The sequence below is a fragment of the Bison bison genome, unplaced genomic scaffold (genome assembly GCF_000754665.1).
Source record: "Bison bison bison isolate TAMUID 2011002044 unplaced genomic scaffold, Bison_UMD1.0 scf7180017864330, whole genome shotgun sequence".
NCBI lineage: Eukaryota > Metazoa > Chordata > Mammalia > Artiodactyla > Bovidae > Bison > Bison bison.
The window spans coordinates 12,768,346-12,783,429 of NW_011494902.1; the positions used below are offsets into that span (position 1 = coordinate 12,768,346).

A 15,084-nucleotide genomic window follows, 5' to 3' on the forward strand; every position below is an offset into this window, starting at 1 on the left:
AACCATATATGGTGCATCATGTATATGGTATATTGGAGAAGGAAATGGCAACCCACTCCAGTGTTCTTGCCTGGAATATCCCATGGACGGAGAAGCCTGGTAGGCTGCAGTCCATGGGGTCGCACAGAGTCGGACACGACTGAAGTGACTTAGCAGCAGCAGTATATGGTATATATATGACATCATATATAAGTATCAGGAAGTGAGGAGCTGAGGTGTCTCTGCTTCATTCACCTCCCTCTGCATATCCGTTTCTGTGCACACTCACTCATTGCACATAGCCATCTCGCCAAACGGCTCCCTTTGCCCCTCAGTGTCCCTGGAGCAGATAGTATCCCTGATACCACCTCAGACTGTAGCGTCCCAATTGTAAAACTTTTGTAGGGAAACTTGCACTGACCCGGCTTGGGCCACATGACAACCGTTAATTTAATCAGGTTTACCCAGAAGGTATGGGCTACCCTGTGGCTCAGATGGTAAAGAATCTGCCTGCAATGCAAGAGACCCGGGTTTGATCCCGGCGTCAGGAAAATCCCTGGAAAAGGGAATGTCTACCCACTCCAGTATTCTTGCCTGGAGAATTCCATGGACAGAAGAGCCTGGTGGGTTACCATCCATGGGGTCACAGAGTGGGACTGGATTGAGCGACTAACACTTTCACTTTTTGTTTTAACCTGGAAGACTAGGTCCTTCTACAGAGCCTTACTGGGTTAAGTGTAGCCACTTTAAAGTCAGGATATAAATGAGGTGATTATTTTTCTTTTTTACCTTTGTGGTAACCAGTGAAGGCAATCATTTCCCTCCTGTCTAATGAAGTTCAACATATATCAACTCTTTTTTCCCCAGAGCGCTGTTGGCAATCTGGGAAGGGTTGTTTTCTCTCCCCATGAGGGATTGCCTGCACTTACCTGGACCACCCAGTAAGTGGCAGTAATGCACCTCCCCCACCTCTGGCCTCAGAACAACTGAAAGTAGCTAGGAGTGCCCCTCACCCTCTCTAGAGCATTCTGGCAATCAACAAATCAAAAATACCTTGCAATTGAAATGTTCTGTTCTCCACCCCACTCATAATCCCTCCCCAAATCCTGTCTTTCCTTATAATTAGTGAATCCTCATCACTAACCTGAAAAAAGTCTATTTGCTGTCTCTACTTCTCACCTTCCCTTCAAATCTTGACCAAAAGCCTCTGCTTTTCAGTTTCATTCTACAAAAGCCATTTTCCTTATGATCACCAATAACCTCTTAATTTCACCTTGATTTCTCATCAACATTCTGTTCTGAATTACCCATCCTAACTCCTAAATATCAACTCTCTCGATTCTTCTCCAAACCCTCAGGTTTCTGCATTTTAGTCTCCTTTAATCAAGCAAAAACTTAAATCCTCTTTGCCCAGTGAGTTAGCTCACCTCCTGCATCCTGTCTGCAAATCCGCAGAATCACTACATCTCTCCGTTGTCTGAGTTAGGTCCTTATCTTTTTTTTTTTCATCTAGAGCCTGATGGTTTGTACCTATGGGCAAATGACTCAGTATCTTTCTGCCTCAGTTTCCACTCCTATAAAATCAGGATGGTAATAGTGTCTACTACCAAAGTGTTACAATTACTATGATGATCAAGTAAGTTAGAATAAAGTACTTTGAACTTTGCCTGGCTTAATGCAATAAGTCTTTGCTATTATTAATAAACACCCTTATAATAGCACTAATTGCATCATATTATAATTGTGAGAACTATTCTTCCGCCCAGACTGTGGGAGATCATGCTTCATGCACCATTGCATCTTCAGGATGGAGTGCAATGTCTAGGCTACAGTGGGCATGTAGATAGTTATGAATATAATAGATAGTTATGAATGGATGTCAATCTTCAAATTCTTTACAGTGCTCAGCATATGGTAGGTGCTCATGAAATATTCACTGAATTGAATTAAATAGATTTGAATTGATCTGTAGAGAATACATAATAAGAAGTGCCATAATATAACATAAAACATAATGACTTTAAATTTTAAGGTGAGAGAAATTTCCTTTGAGTCTCTTCAAAGAGACTCAATCTTAGGATTGATTCTAAATGGATGTGTAATTCCACGTTCTAGCTAAATTTAGAATTTTTTCTCTATTTATTTGCTCCCCAGTTTTGGTTTCCATGTCCTATCAAGTCTCTTTGTTTTCATTCTCACAGCATAGCTTAGATCACCCAAACTCCAGTCTCCTGTTATCATTCTTTATCAGTAAGCTGTTGCTGTCTAACAAACAGAATCTCAGTGGCAAACAGCAAAAAGCACTTATTTTTCATGTGTCTGTGGCTTGAATGGACCGCTCTGCTTTACATTGTAGGTTTGACTGGACTTGTCTCCTCAATAAGGGTCAGCCTCAGTTCTGTGCTATATGTATTTACTCTGGAGCCCGGACTGAAGGGGCAGCTGCTACCCAGGTAAACCTTGATTCAGCAGTAACAGAGAAGCAAGCATAGAAATCTGTAGCATGTCTGAAGACCTCAGTGTTGAACTGAAACACAGTCATTTCTACACAGGCTACATTGTCCAAAGTAATCATTTGGGCAAGCCCTCTATCAGTGAAATGAAGGAAATAAATGTCACCCACTCTAGTGAGTTTCACCACACAGTCAGATGGCAAAGGTAGTAAAAGTATAAATCTAATTCCGAGAAGAGGAGAAGAATGCTCAATGATGACTAAATTTACCACAAACCTATCCTGATTCTGGTCTTCATAACATCTGCATACGTAACCACATTAGCTTCTCAACAGATCTTTTGTGTTCAGTCTTCACCACGATCTGTTGCCTCGCAACCCCACCATTTGGTTATGAATATTTTGGTTACAGGTGATAGAATATCCAGTTAAAAATTGTTTATATTATCTCATATATAAGAAGTATAGAGAAAGTGTTTTAGGACAGGTTTAGAAGCTCAACAATATCACTGAGGTCTCAGGTCCTTGTAGCTTACTCTTGCCTGGAAAATCCCATGGACGGAGCCTGGTGGGCTGCAGTCCATGGGGTCGCCAAGAGTTGGACACTACTGAGCGACTTCCCTTTCACTTTTCACTTTCATGCATTGGAGAAGGAAATGGCAACCCACTCCAGTGTTCTTGCCTGGAGAATCCCAGGGACGGGGAAGCCTGGTGGGCTGCTGTCTGTGAGGTCACACAGAGTCAGACACGACTGAAGTGACTTAGCAGCAGCAGCAGCAGCTTTGGCTTGCAAACTTCTTGTCTCATGGTGACAAGATTGCAGGAGTAGCTCCAGGCATTGCAAAGTTGCACGTTGATGTTCATGAAGGAAAAAAGACAGAATGCTTTCATGTACCCCTCTCCTTTCATCAGGAAAAAAAAATTCTTTTTTAGTTTCCCAAGTCATATCCCCTTGCATTATACCAACCAGAACTCTCTAATTTTAAACTAACTAAATTTACATGATTGAAGGCCAGAAGAGAAGGGACAACAGAGGATAGCGTCACCAACTCAATGGACATGCATTTGAGCAAGCTCTGGGAGTTGGTGATGGACAGGGAAGCCTGGTGTGCTGCAGTCCATGGGGTCACATAGAGTTTTACATGACTGAGCTTCTGAACTGAACTGAACTGAAAGCTACAAAGGAAGCAGAAGTCATTGGAGACCATTTGAACATCAGAATCTGTCTTATAAGTGGACTCTAAAACATGAAAGAAGTTGGGAGGGAAATGGCGTATGTATAACAAATCAGCCACATTTTCATGCTCTCAGATAAATGCCCACTTGACTTAATAGTTAAGACTCCGCATAATACAAACTTTATCTCCTCTTAAAGCTTCATACATGATCAGATCAGATCAGTCCCTCAGTTGTGTCCGACTCTTTGCGACCCCATGAATCACAGCACGCCAGGCCTCCCTGTCCATCACCATCTCCAGGAGTTCACTCAAACTCATATCCATCAAGTCAGTGATGCCATCCAGCCATCTCATCCTCTGTCGTCCCCTTCTCCTCTTGCCCCCAATCCCTCCCAGCATCAGAGTCTTTTCCAATGAGTCAACTCTTTGCATGAGGTGGCCAAAGTACTGGAGTTTCAGCTTTAGCATCATTCCTTCCAAAGAAATCCCAGGGCTGATCTTCTTCAGAATGGACTGACTGGATCTCCTTGCAGTCCAAGGGACTCGCAAGAGTCTTCTCCAACACCACAGTTCAAAAGCATCAATTCTTCGGTGCTCAGCCTTCTTCACAGTCCAACTCTCACATCCATACATGACCACAGGAAAAACCATAGCCTTGACTAGACAAACCTGTGTTGGCAAAGTAATGTCTCTGCTTTTGAATATGCTATCTAGGTTGGTCATAACTTTCCTTCCAAGGAGTAAGCATCTTTTAATTTCATGGCTGCAGTCACCATCTGCAGTGATTTTGGAGCCCACAAAAATAAAGTCTGACACTCTTTCCGCTGTTTCCCCATCTATTTGCCATGAAGTGATGGGACCGGATGCCATGATCTTCGTTTTCTGAATGTTGAGCTTTAAGCCAACTTTTTCACTCTCCTCTTTCACTTTCATCAAGAGACTTTTGAGTTCCTCTTCACTTTCTGCCATAAGGGTGGTGTCATCTGCATATCTGAGGTTATTGATATTTCTCCCGGCAATCTTGATTCCAGCTTGTGTTTCTTCCAGTCCAGCGTTTCTCATGATGTACTCTGCATATAAGTTAAGTAAGCAGGGTGACAATATACAGCCTTGACGAACTCCTTTTCCTATTTGGAATCAGTCTGTTGTTCCATGTCCAGTTCTAACTGTTGCTTCCTGACCTGCATACAAATTTCTCAAGAGGCAGATCAGGTGGTCTGGTATTCCCATCTCTTTCAGAATTTTCCACAGTTTCTTGTGATCCACACAGTTAAAGGCTCTGGCATAGTCAATAAAGCAGAAATAGATGCTTTTCTGGAACTCTCTTGCTTTTTCCATGATCCAGCAGATGTTGGCAATTTGATCTCTGGTTCCTCTGCCTTTTCTAAAACCAGCTTGAACATCAGGAAGTTCACGGTTCACATATTGCTGAAGCCTGGCTTGGATGAAGTTTTCTCTAAATAAGAAAAAGTGTATGTTTCCCTTTGTACAGTCACACCAAGATGATTCTTCTCATCACTCTCTCGTCGCTGATTGTTTACCTCTCCTTCATCCTCCCCAAATGCCCTGTTTGTTCTTTTCCTTACATCTCCAAGCTAAGTCTTACTTAACCTTGAGGACTCAGTTCTTCCCTGGGAAGTCTTCCATGAGTGCTCAAGGCTGTTCAGGTGCTCCTTCTAACATGTTCCCATTGGATCTGTGCTTCCTTGGGAATAGTATACTTCAGGATGACATGTTCTTACTTATTTCCTTATATGACGTCGCCACTAGACAAGAAACTTTAGAGCATTGGAAAGGAGTCTTTGTTATTGTGCTATCAGTGCCTTTCCTAGCTCCTGACACAGAGCAGGCATTTAGGATTTCTTTTAAATAACAGAATGAGTGAAGGAGTAAATACAGTAGAATATTTTCATCTTTTTCATATTCCTGTATCTACCTATCAGAAAAAAAAAGTAAAGAAAGAAACCTTTCTCCAGACTTTAGCATCATCTTCATTCAAGAATCTATCTTTCTTGAATGATCTCCATCCCATAAATCCTCCCCCAACCTCCCCCTTCCCACATACCACCTTTGCACTAAATGACAGAAAAAAACTTTATACTTTAGAACTTCTTTCTTTGCACGAAGTACTTTTTGTGATACCTGCTATATATTCTATTTATTATTTATTAACAGAATGTTTCTGTTAGCCCTACAATATTATAAGCTTCTTGATATATTTATCACAACCTAATATGCCTACTCATTGCTTCAACTATAGAGGATACTTGGTACATATTTCTGAAATTTATTTGAATCATGACTATCATTAAAAGATTTTATTCTGTATAAAAATGCTTCCTTTCTGTAATCTTTGACCAGTTTAAATGATCAAATCTGAAGTTCTGGATTATTTTTCTTAAATAATATTTTATGTTATTCTTTCTTATGTTGGTGACTTACTGTTTCTGAATGAATCTTTGTTACTAGACCAGATATTCAAAGCAAATATTCATGATTATTTCCCACTTCTCTACATTATGTTGATGTGTGTTTTGAGCTTGTCTTCTTTCTGTCTCTTGGACAAAAACTCACATTTCCACATTAAATTGCATTATTATTAGTGCTCTAGCCTTAACTTGCTGAGTTGTTCTCAACTCAAGCCATCACCTTTCCTAAGAAATTGATGACAATCGTGATTTCCTTGAAGTCTCACCACAATCTGTGTTGACTATCCCTTTGAATAACATATCATTTACCATTCTATTACGCTGAATCTTATATTTTCCCCCACTTACGCTAAAAACATAAAGAGATAGAAATACCAGACCACCTTACCTGACTCCTGAGAAACCTGTATGCAGGTCAAGAAGCAACAGTTAGAACCAGACATGAAACAACAGACTGGTTCAACATTGGTAGAGGAGCACATCAAGGCTGTATATTGTCACCTTGCTTATTTAACTTAAATGCAGATTACATCATGAGAAATGCTGGGCTGGATGCAGCAGAAGCTGGAATCAAGATTGCCAGGAGAAATATCAATAATGTCAGATATGCAGATGACACCACCCTTATGGCAGAAAGCAAAGAGAAACTAAAGAGCCTCTTGATGAAGGTGAAAGAGGAGAATGAAAAGGCTGGCTTAAAACTCAGCATTCAAAAAATGAAGATCATTTCATCTGGTCCCATCACTTCATGGGAAATAGATGGGGAAACAATGGAAACAGTGACAGACTTTATTTTCTTGGGCTCCAAAATCAGTGCAGATGGTGAGTGTAGCCATGAAATTAAAAAAGGCTTACTCCTTGGAAGAAAAGCTATGGCAAATCTAGAGAGCATGTTAAAAAGCAGACATTATTTTGCTGACAAAGGTCCATATAGTCAAAGCTATGGTTTTTCCAGTAGTCATGTATGGGTGTGAGAGTTCGACCATAAAGAAGGCTGAGCACCAAAGAATTGATGTTTTTGAACTGTCGTGTTGGAGAAGACTCTTGAGAATCCTTTGGACTGCACGGAGCTCAAACCAGTCAATCCTAAAGGAAATCAATCCTGAATATTAATTGTAAGGACTGATGCTGAAGCTGAAGCTCCAATACTTTGGTGGCCTGATGCGGAGAACTGACTCATTAGAAAAGATCCTGACGCTGGGAAAGATTGAAGACAGGAGGAGAAGGGAATGAAGAGGATGAGCTGATTGGATGGCATCACTGACTCAGTGGACATGAGTTTGAGTAAATTCCAGGAAATGGTGAAGGACAGGGAAGCCTGGCGTGCTGTAGTCCACAGGGTCAGGGAAGCCTGGCGTGCTGTAGTCCACAGGGTCACAAAGAGTCGGACACGACCGAGGGACTGAACAACAAACAGCAACTGTGCTAAAAATATGTTTTACATTTTTGAAAACTTCTACTGATGAAAAAGATGATGTCTTATAGTCAATAATTCAATAAATATTTACTGAACTTCTAGTATTTTCCAAAGAGTGTCGAGTTACTGGGAATTCAGTAATAAAGAAAATAGGAATAGCCCTTATTCTCTTGGGTTTTGCATTCTAAGCAAGGAGAGCAACTAACCAGTAAACATATCAATCTAATATGTCAGATGGAGTAAAGTGCTCTAAGAAAAGTAAGCTGTGGGCAGCATGAAGATCTGTTATCAGCAGGGCTTGCCAGTTTTTTTAAAGGTGGATAGGAAAGGCTACAATAAGAGGGTGACATTTGATCACCTGGATAATTGATTTCCACATAGAGGAAATAATAAGTTCAAATTCCCTGAGGCAGAAGTGTGCTTGGCATGGACAAGAATCAGTGATGTAGACAGAGTGGCAGCAGCGAGTGATGAGCAGAGAGAGGAGAGAGGAAGCAAATGAAGTCAGTTAATTGGTGGAAAGTCAGGTTGTTTACTGCCTTGGAGGTGATGTCAAGGAATTAGATTTCATTGCATGCGAGATGGAAAGTCCTTGAACCTACTAAATATTTGTTTCATTGTCAATAATCAACATCTCTGCTGTTTAAAAAGATTCTGGAAATGGATGGTGGTGATGGTTGCACAACAGTGCACATGTACTTAATGCCACTAAACTGGACACACAAAAGTGGTTAAAATGGTAAATTGAACACCATGGACCCAAAACTGTGCTTGACTGAAAGAACAGTATAAGCAATGCAGCACTCGAGAATCTGCTTTGAGAATACATTTCATATATTATAAGTGAAAATACACAATGCAAGGTAGCATAAATCATGTTCCAAATGAGAGAGCTAGGCTAGAATTTCACACAGTGTTCTCGGAAACATTAGTCTGGAGAGATGCCCTTTGAAATAAAAGGATCTTACTCAAATAAGTTTGGGAACTGGCGCGTCCTTCAGTCCTGCCTGGAGATTCCCAGTGCACATTGGCATAACACGGGCTCTGAAAATAAGTACACATGAAAGAAACCTGTTTAACTTTGTTTAACCCAGTGTTGCTAAATCATTTTGATTACAGGCTTTCCCCCTCAAATCGCCTATTAACATCCTGAGAAACTGGTATTCCAAAGAATCTATGTTACAGGAGACATAAAGCTGAGATAAGAGTTCCGGATAGAGTTTGTGGAGAAAGAACCATTTGAGCTGAGCCCTAAAAGAAAAGGGATACTTAGATTAGAGGAAGGGCAAATTCAAGGCAGGAGAAATGTGAAAACATTCACTTCAAGGTAAATCTTCTGGAACTTGCTTTTTTCAGATATCATTGTGCCATTGAATGAATCTAAATATACTAACAACATCATAATTTTGATGATTGTTGATAAACTTCTTCTCAAACACTGAGACACCAATTCACTAGGATTCATTAATTCATCGAAGTTTTCTTAATTCCTAGTCATTATTTTATAGACAGCGAAATTAAACCCAGAGAGACTATAACTTACTCAGTCATCCCTGCCTAATCGATGGCAGAGTGTTCATTTTCTTTCTCTAGGGCCAGAGTCCTGTTCCATAAAGGAGGGAGCTATGGTCCTTGCATGTCTGCAACAGACACTTTGGAATTAAAGCCAAAAATCGATTCCAATGCAAGATGCAGATTTCATCATTCAGTGGATATGGAAACAGAATCAAATTAAAGAACAACGCAAGCTTGGATTTTAATGAAGCTCATCTTTGTTTCTTTTGCAGATCAAATTTTTGGCTCTCATCTGCACACACTGTGTGAACGTGAAAATTCCACAGTTCCACGGTTTGTAAAGCAGTGCATTGAAGCTGTCGAAAAAAGAGGTGGGTAACTGAACGTACAGCCATTCCCCCAATACTGCACCCTCTACACAACCAATGCTCACATTAACAGCACCACTTGATTTGTCTGGAAAGCCATGCAATTAAAACCTGACTGTTGCTAATCAGTTAAGAGGATCAAGTTTCTTATTAACTCCAGTTTGTTTTCACAGTAGGGACATCAATAATTCCCACTAATGTTCTTTTTTTTTAATATTTTCCTGTCTGACATGTTGTTGATTCAATTGCAAACTTCTGTTTTCCCGCCAGTGATAAAACATTCATAAAATATCAGTACTCACAGTGTTAGAACCCTCCTAACATTCAGGCTGGTAGACGTTGTGCCAGAACAAATTTTGGTAAGCCCCCATTACCCAGTGGAACAAATAGTGCTCCTACTTGTAAACGGTGATGTTCCATCTTCCACATGTATCTGTTCAGCACAGAATATGCCTAACTAGTTTTGCTAGAACAATTAACAGACACACCTCCAGTGTTAAGATGACCTTTGATTCCTATATTTCAACATTCTAATTTTCGTCTGAAATGATCTCATCTTACTGAGGGGAACAAAGCAAAACCCAATTGACTCATTATTTCTATGGTAGTCTATCTGTAGGGTGTTTTTCCTTCAGACTCTGACTTCATTCATTCAAGGTCATTTTCCCTGGAAGATACACCACAGTAGATGCAGAATCTCAAAAACTATATTGTATAAAAATATGAAGCTTCATCACCATCTGTTACAAGTTTACAACATATTCCCAGGATCTAGGGGGATATATATCATGTAAAAGATGGAGGTGTTTTCAGAAAAAGAATTGGTGAATCTATTCCCCTTTTCAGCTCCCAGTCTCTTAAAACAATAGAACCAAGGGAAGAAATCTTTACCAAGTTATCTACTAGGGAAAAGCCATTTTAATTCTCTCAATGTTACCTGGCTTTATTATAGAAACATAATAAAAATGGTCTGCAATTTCCAACTCCTGGAAATTCATACTTTAATTATACTGTAAGGACAGCCTTGGGATCCTATTATTCCCATATCAGTAGGGAATGAGAGAATAACAAGAAGGGGACAAGTGGGTAGAGAAAGTGTGTAAAGTGAGCAGCTTTGGGGAAAAGCATATCAACACATTAGAGAGCTGAGCTGAGAGTTCAGAGAGAGAATAGAAAATAGTAAAAGCAGAATAAACACAAGGAGAGGTATTTGTGAGGAGTGGAATCAATTGGAGTTTAGAGAGAAAAGTCCTTTTATTGCATGTTACAATCTCATGTAATTGTGTGAGTACGTATTTTAAGAATAAATATTATTTAATAAATACTTAGAGCCAAATGGATCACTGAAAATATTATAATGTTATTATTGCCAATAGTTAAATTATCATCATTTTCTGGAAATCATCACTCACTTATAAATACTCAGTATTGACAGTGTAAGCACTGTCATATTAGAACAAAAATCCAAATAGGACTTTGGGGGAAGCTGTGCATAATAAGATGTGTGCACATTTTAAAAAGGATTTTATACCTCTCTTTTTCTGTATATACCCCAGGCAAAATGAAAACCCTGCTAGACACAGTCTTGTGGCATGCAGATATCATGGTATTGCAGAATTGAAAATGCCTATAAATAGAAACTATATGTTTTGTCCATGGCATTTTATTGGTGATTTTTAATAAAATAAAACCATGTTTTTGCTGACAGGGGCAATCATATTTGGCCTTATATTTCATCGTCCCAATGTTTTCTCTTAAAATGAATTTGTAGATTCAGCACTAGATAGGCACTAATCACATATAATGATTATTAATATAATTCCTAAATGTTTTAATGAAACAAAGACTACAATTCCGTAAAGCAGCAGATAATTCAAAGCATTTTGGCAATATCAGCTTAAAGGAACTCTATGGAAATGTTCAACAAAACTCAAAGGCACAAAAACCTCTCACAAGATTTACAAGTGTGTGCTGTTGATTATATTTTTCTATGATCATTTTGTTGAATTAATATTCTTACATTTATATGCCAATTCTGTTTACTCAAAGTGTTGTTTTTGCTAAATTCTGGCATAAAGCACCTCAGTACAGAAATAATTTATGTGAATATAAGTCCAATGTTTATGTAGGTTTCTGATGACATTTTGTGCTGGGGTTGGTGTTAGAAAGTAACATATAAAGGTGCCAAGTCTCTCAGCACAGCTGGACTCAGCATATCTAGAGCCCTCCTTCTAATGGCCAGATCCTCTTCCAGCCAAGATACCCAACTGCAGAGTCATGGGAAATGCTTATGGACCTGTTATGGGAAAGGCATGTTTAATGAAAACTGCGTGTTTATTCTCACAGACTTAGGAAAATGGTCTCAATCCTCACTACAGCAGCACATCAGCTGTTAGATAAAAACTAATTGTTTCCTTTCTTTTTTCTCGAGATTATTTTCCCCACCTTAAAAAATCATTTACAAACTGCAGTAATATTTTTTAAATGCTTCTGTGCTGTGCTTAGTTGCTCAGTCATGCCCGACTCTTTGTGACCCCATGGACTAGAGCCCCCCAGGGTCCTCTGCCATGGAGATTCTCCAGGCAAGAATATTGGAGTAAATTGCCATGTCCTCCTCAGGGGATCTTCCCAACCCAGGGATCGAACCCAGGTCTCCCACACTGCAGGCAGAACCTTTACCATTTGAGCCACCAGGGAAGCCCAAGAATACTGGAGAGGGTGACCTATCCCTTTTCCAGGGGATCTTCCCAACCCAGGAATTGAACCGGGGTCTCCTGCATTGCAGGTAGATTCTTTACCAGTTGATCTACCAGGGAAGCCCTAAATGCTTCTAACATTCTTGATTACAAATGAAGCAACATTAGGAGAGCATCTCTCACCATTTACTCATTCATTCCTCTATTCATCCATTCATTCAGTTAGTTACTTACACTTGGCAGAAGCAATTTGCCCACACTTCTCTAGTCTCCCCCAGGGGTATCCTACCCAGTCCTTGGCACAAAATGTATTCTTTACCCATACTTGGCAAAGTGGTATTCAGTTCCATTCAGTCACTCAGTTGTGTCCGACTCTTTGCGACCCCATGAACCACAGCACGCCAGGCCTCCCTGTCCATCACCAACTCCCAGAGTCCACCCAAACCCATGTCCATTGAGTCAGTGATGCCATCCAACCATTTCATCCTCTGTCATCCCCTTCTCCTGCCTTCAATCTTTCCCAGCATCAGGGTCTGTTCAAATGAGTCAGTTCCTCGCATCAGGCGGCCAAAGTATTGGAGTTTCAGCTTCAACATCAGTCCTTCCAATGAACACCCGAGACTGATCTCCTTTAGGATGGACTGGATCTCTTTTCAGTCCAAGGGACTCTTAAGAGTCTTCTCCAACACCACAGTTCATAAGCATCAATTCTTCGGTGTTCAGCTTTCTTTATAGTCTTTGTTGACAAAGCAATATCTGTGCTTTTTAACATGCTGTCTAGGTTGGCCATAACTTTCCTTCCAAGGAGCAAGCGTCTTTTAATTTCATGGCTGCAGTCACCATCTGCAGTGATTTTGGAGCCCAAAAAAATAAAGTCAGCCATTGTTTCCCCATCTATTTGCTATGAAGTGATGGGACCAGGTGCCATGAACTTAGTTTTCTGAATGTTGAGCTTTAAGCCAACTTTCTCACTCTCCTCTCTCACTTTCATCAAGAGTCTTCTTCACTTTCTGCCGTAAGGGTATTAGTTGCATTTTAAATTTTGAATGTCTTGGACATGCCTAGAAGAAAATCTCTTAGTGAGCCGAATGTAAACCAATTTAGCGAATCACTTGTTTAATATGTTTCCTTATCTTGATTTGGATTTCCTTTATTCCTCTAAACCACCAGAGCATTCTCCTCCTTACCAACTATTGTAACTAGATTAAAGTTCTTTCTGTGGTTTCTGACACTGTCTGCTTAGCCCAGAAAATATACGCAGAACTTGGAGGGCCAACTGTGAAGGAGTGTGTTAGTCTTTAAAACTTTTCCAAGTGGTTCATTCTCCTTTGCCTTGCCCTTACAGTTTTGGACTATGTGTGTGTGTGTGTGTGTGAAATTTTAAATAACCAGTGAGAAATTGAATTTTTGTTTCTTCTTCTAGAGAAAATTATACAAAAAATATTGAATGATTATTCAGCTAATGCTCAATAGACATGGTAAACTGACCAAAAGCAGGAGATCATCTGACAATTTTTTTAAAGCCTGGAGGAACAAGCATGTAGGGGGTGTACCTTGTGACATACTGGTGGTATATAAATCTAAACAGAGAGAAGTTCAGTTTTCAGTGCTTTATGAAATGCTTTCTGTAGTTCACAATGATCTAAGAGGTATATAGAAATTGCTTTCTTAAAACTAGAGTCACTTTTATCACTTAGAGACAAGGACCTAGAGATATGAACCAAAGAAAGTACTTCATCTAAACTGGTATAATTAGTACTAAAACCTTAATCCATAGGGTTTTTTTTTTGTATATGAAAAGTCTGTAACTGACTATTCTTTGTGAAGGCCAGTCATTTGGAAAGAGCCCCACAAAGTGTGTGACACATTGTAAACACTCAGTAATATTGGCTGAGTGAAGTAATAGAACTAGTGTTACTGCACTTCAGCAACAGGTAATTAGCTGCTCAGATGCCTATTCTGTATCATTCCCCATACTACCATCTGAGAATATAGAGGAGATACACATTAAACAAACTGTGGTAAGTCCTATGAAAGAAAAGAATAGATATTGTGCTGGAAGAAAGAACAACCACTACAATAATAATTTAAAAAATAGAAGTTTGCTTAAAATTAGCATGATGGGGGTGGGGGAAGTGGAAAGATCTTGATCAAAGGCATTAAGTTGAAGTTATGTAGGAGGAAAAAGTCTAGAGACCTATTACATAAGCATGATAACCAGAGTTTACAATATTGTGTTGAATACTGAAAATAAAGAAGAGTAGATTTTGGATGCTCTCAATACAGAGAAAAATTGGTAGTTATGTGAGGAGATATGTTAATTAGTTTTCATTTTGCTATGTCTATGTATATCATGTGGTACACTTTTTTTTTTTAATTTTTTAATTTTATTTTATTTTTAAACTTTAAAATATTGTATTGGTTTTGCCAAACATCGAAATGAATCCACCACAGGTATACATGTGTTCCCCATCCTGAACCCCGCTCCCTCCTCCCTCCCCTTACCATCCCTCTGGGTCATCCCAGTGCACCAGCCCCAAGCATCCAGTATGGTGCATCGAACCTGGACTGGCGACTCGTTCCATATATGATATTATACGTATTTCAATACCATTCTCCCAAATCATCCCACCCTCTCCCTCTCCCACAGAGTCCAAAAGACTGTTCTATACATCAGTGTCTCTTTTGCTGTCTCGTACACTGGGTTATTGTTACCATCTTTCTAAATTCCATATATATGCGTTAGTATAGTGTATTGGTGTTTTTCTTTCTGGCTTACTTCACTCTGTATAATCAGCTCCCATTTCATCCACCTCATTAGAACTGATTCAAATGTATTCTTTTTAATGGCTGAGTAATACTCCATTGTGTATATGTACCACAGCTTTTTTATCCATTCATCTGTTGATGGACATCTAGGTTGCTTCCATGTCCTGGCTATTATAAACAGTGCTGCGATGAACATTGGGGTACACATGTCTCTTTCAATTCTGGTTTCCTCAGTGTGTATGCCCAGCAGTGGGATTGCTGGGTTGTATGGCAGTTCTATT

At 39.7% G+C, this 15,084-nt stretch overlaps 1 protein-coding gene across 1 annotated transcript in view; it reads left to right on the forward strand.

Moving 5' to 3' along the window:
- The window catches only part of ARHGAP15 (Rho GTPase activating protein 15), a 702,765-nt gene that overhangs the window by 438,694 nt on the left and 248,987 nt on the right, over nt 1–15,084 (forward strand). The window contains exon 10 of the mRNA XM_010853686.1: nt 9,243–9,341. Within this exon, the coding sequence (XP_010851988.1) occupies nt 9,243–9,341 (99 nt within the window). The remainder of the gene's footprint in view (nt 1–9,242; nt 9,342–15,084) is intronic.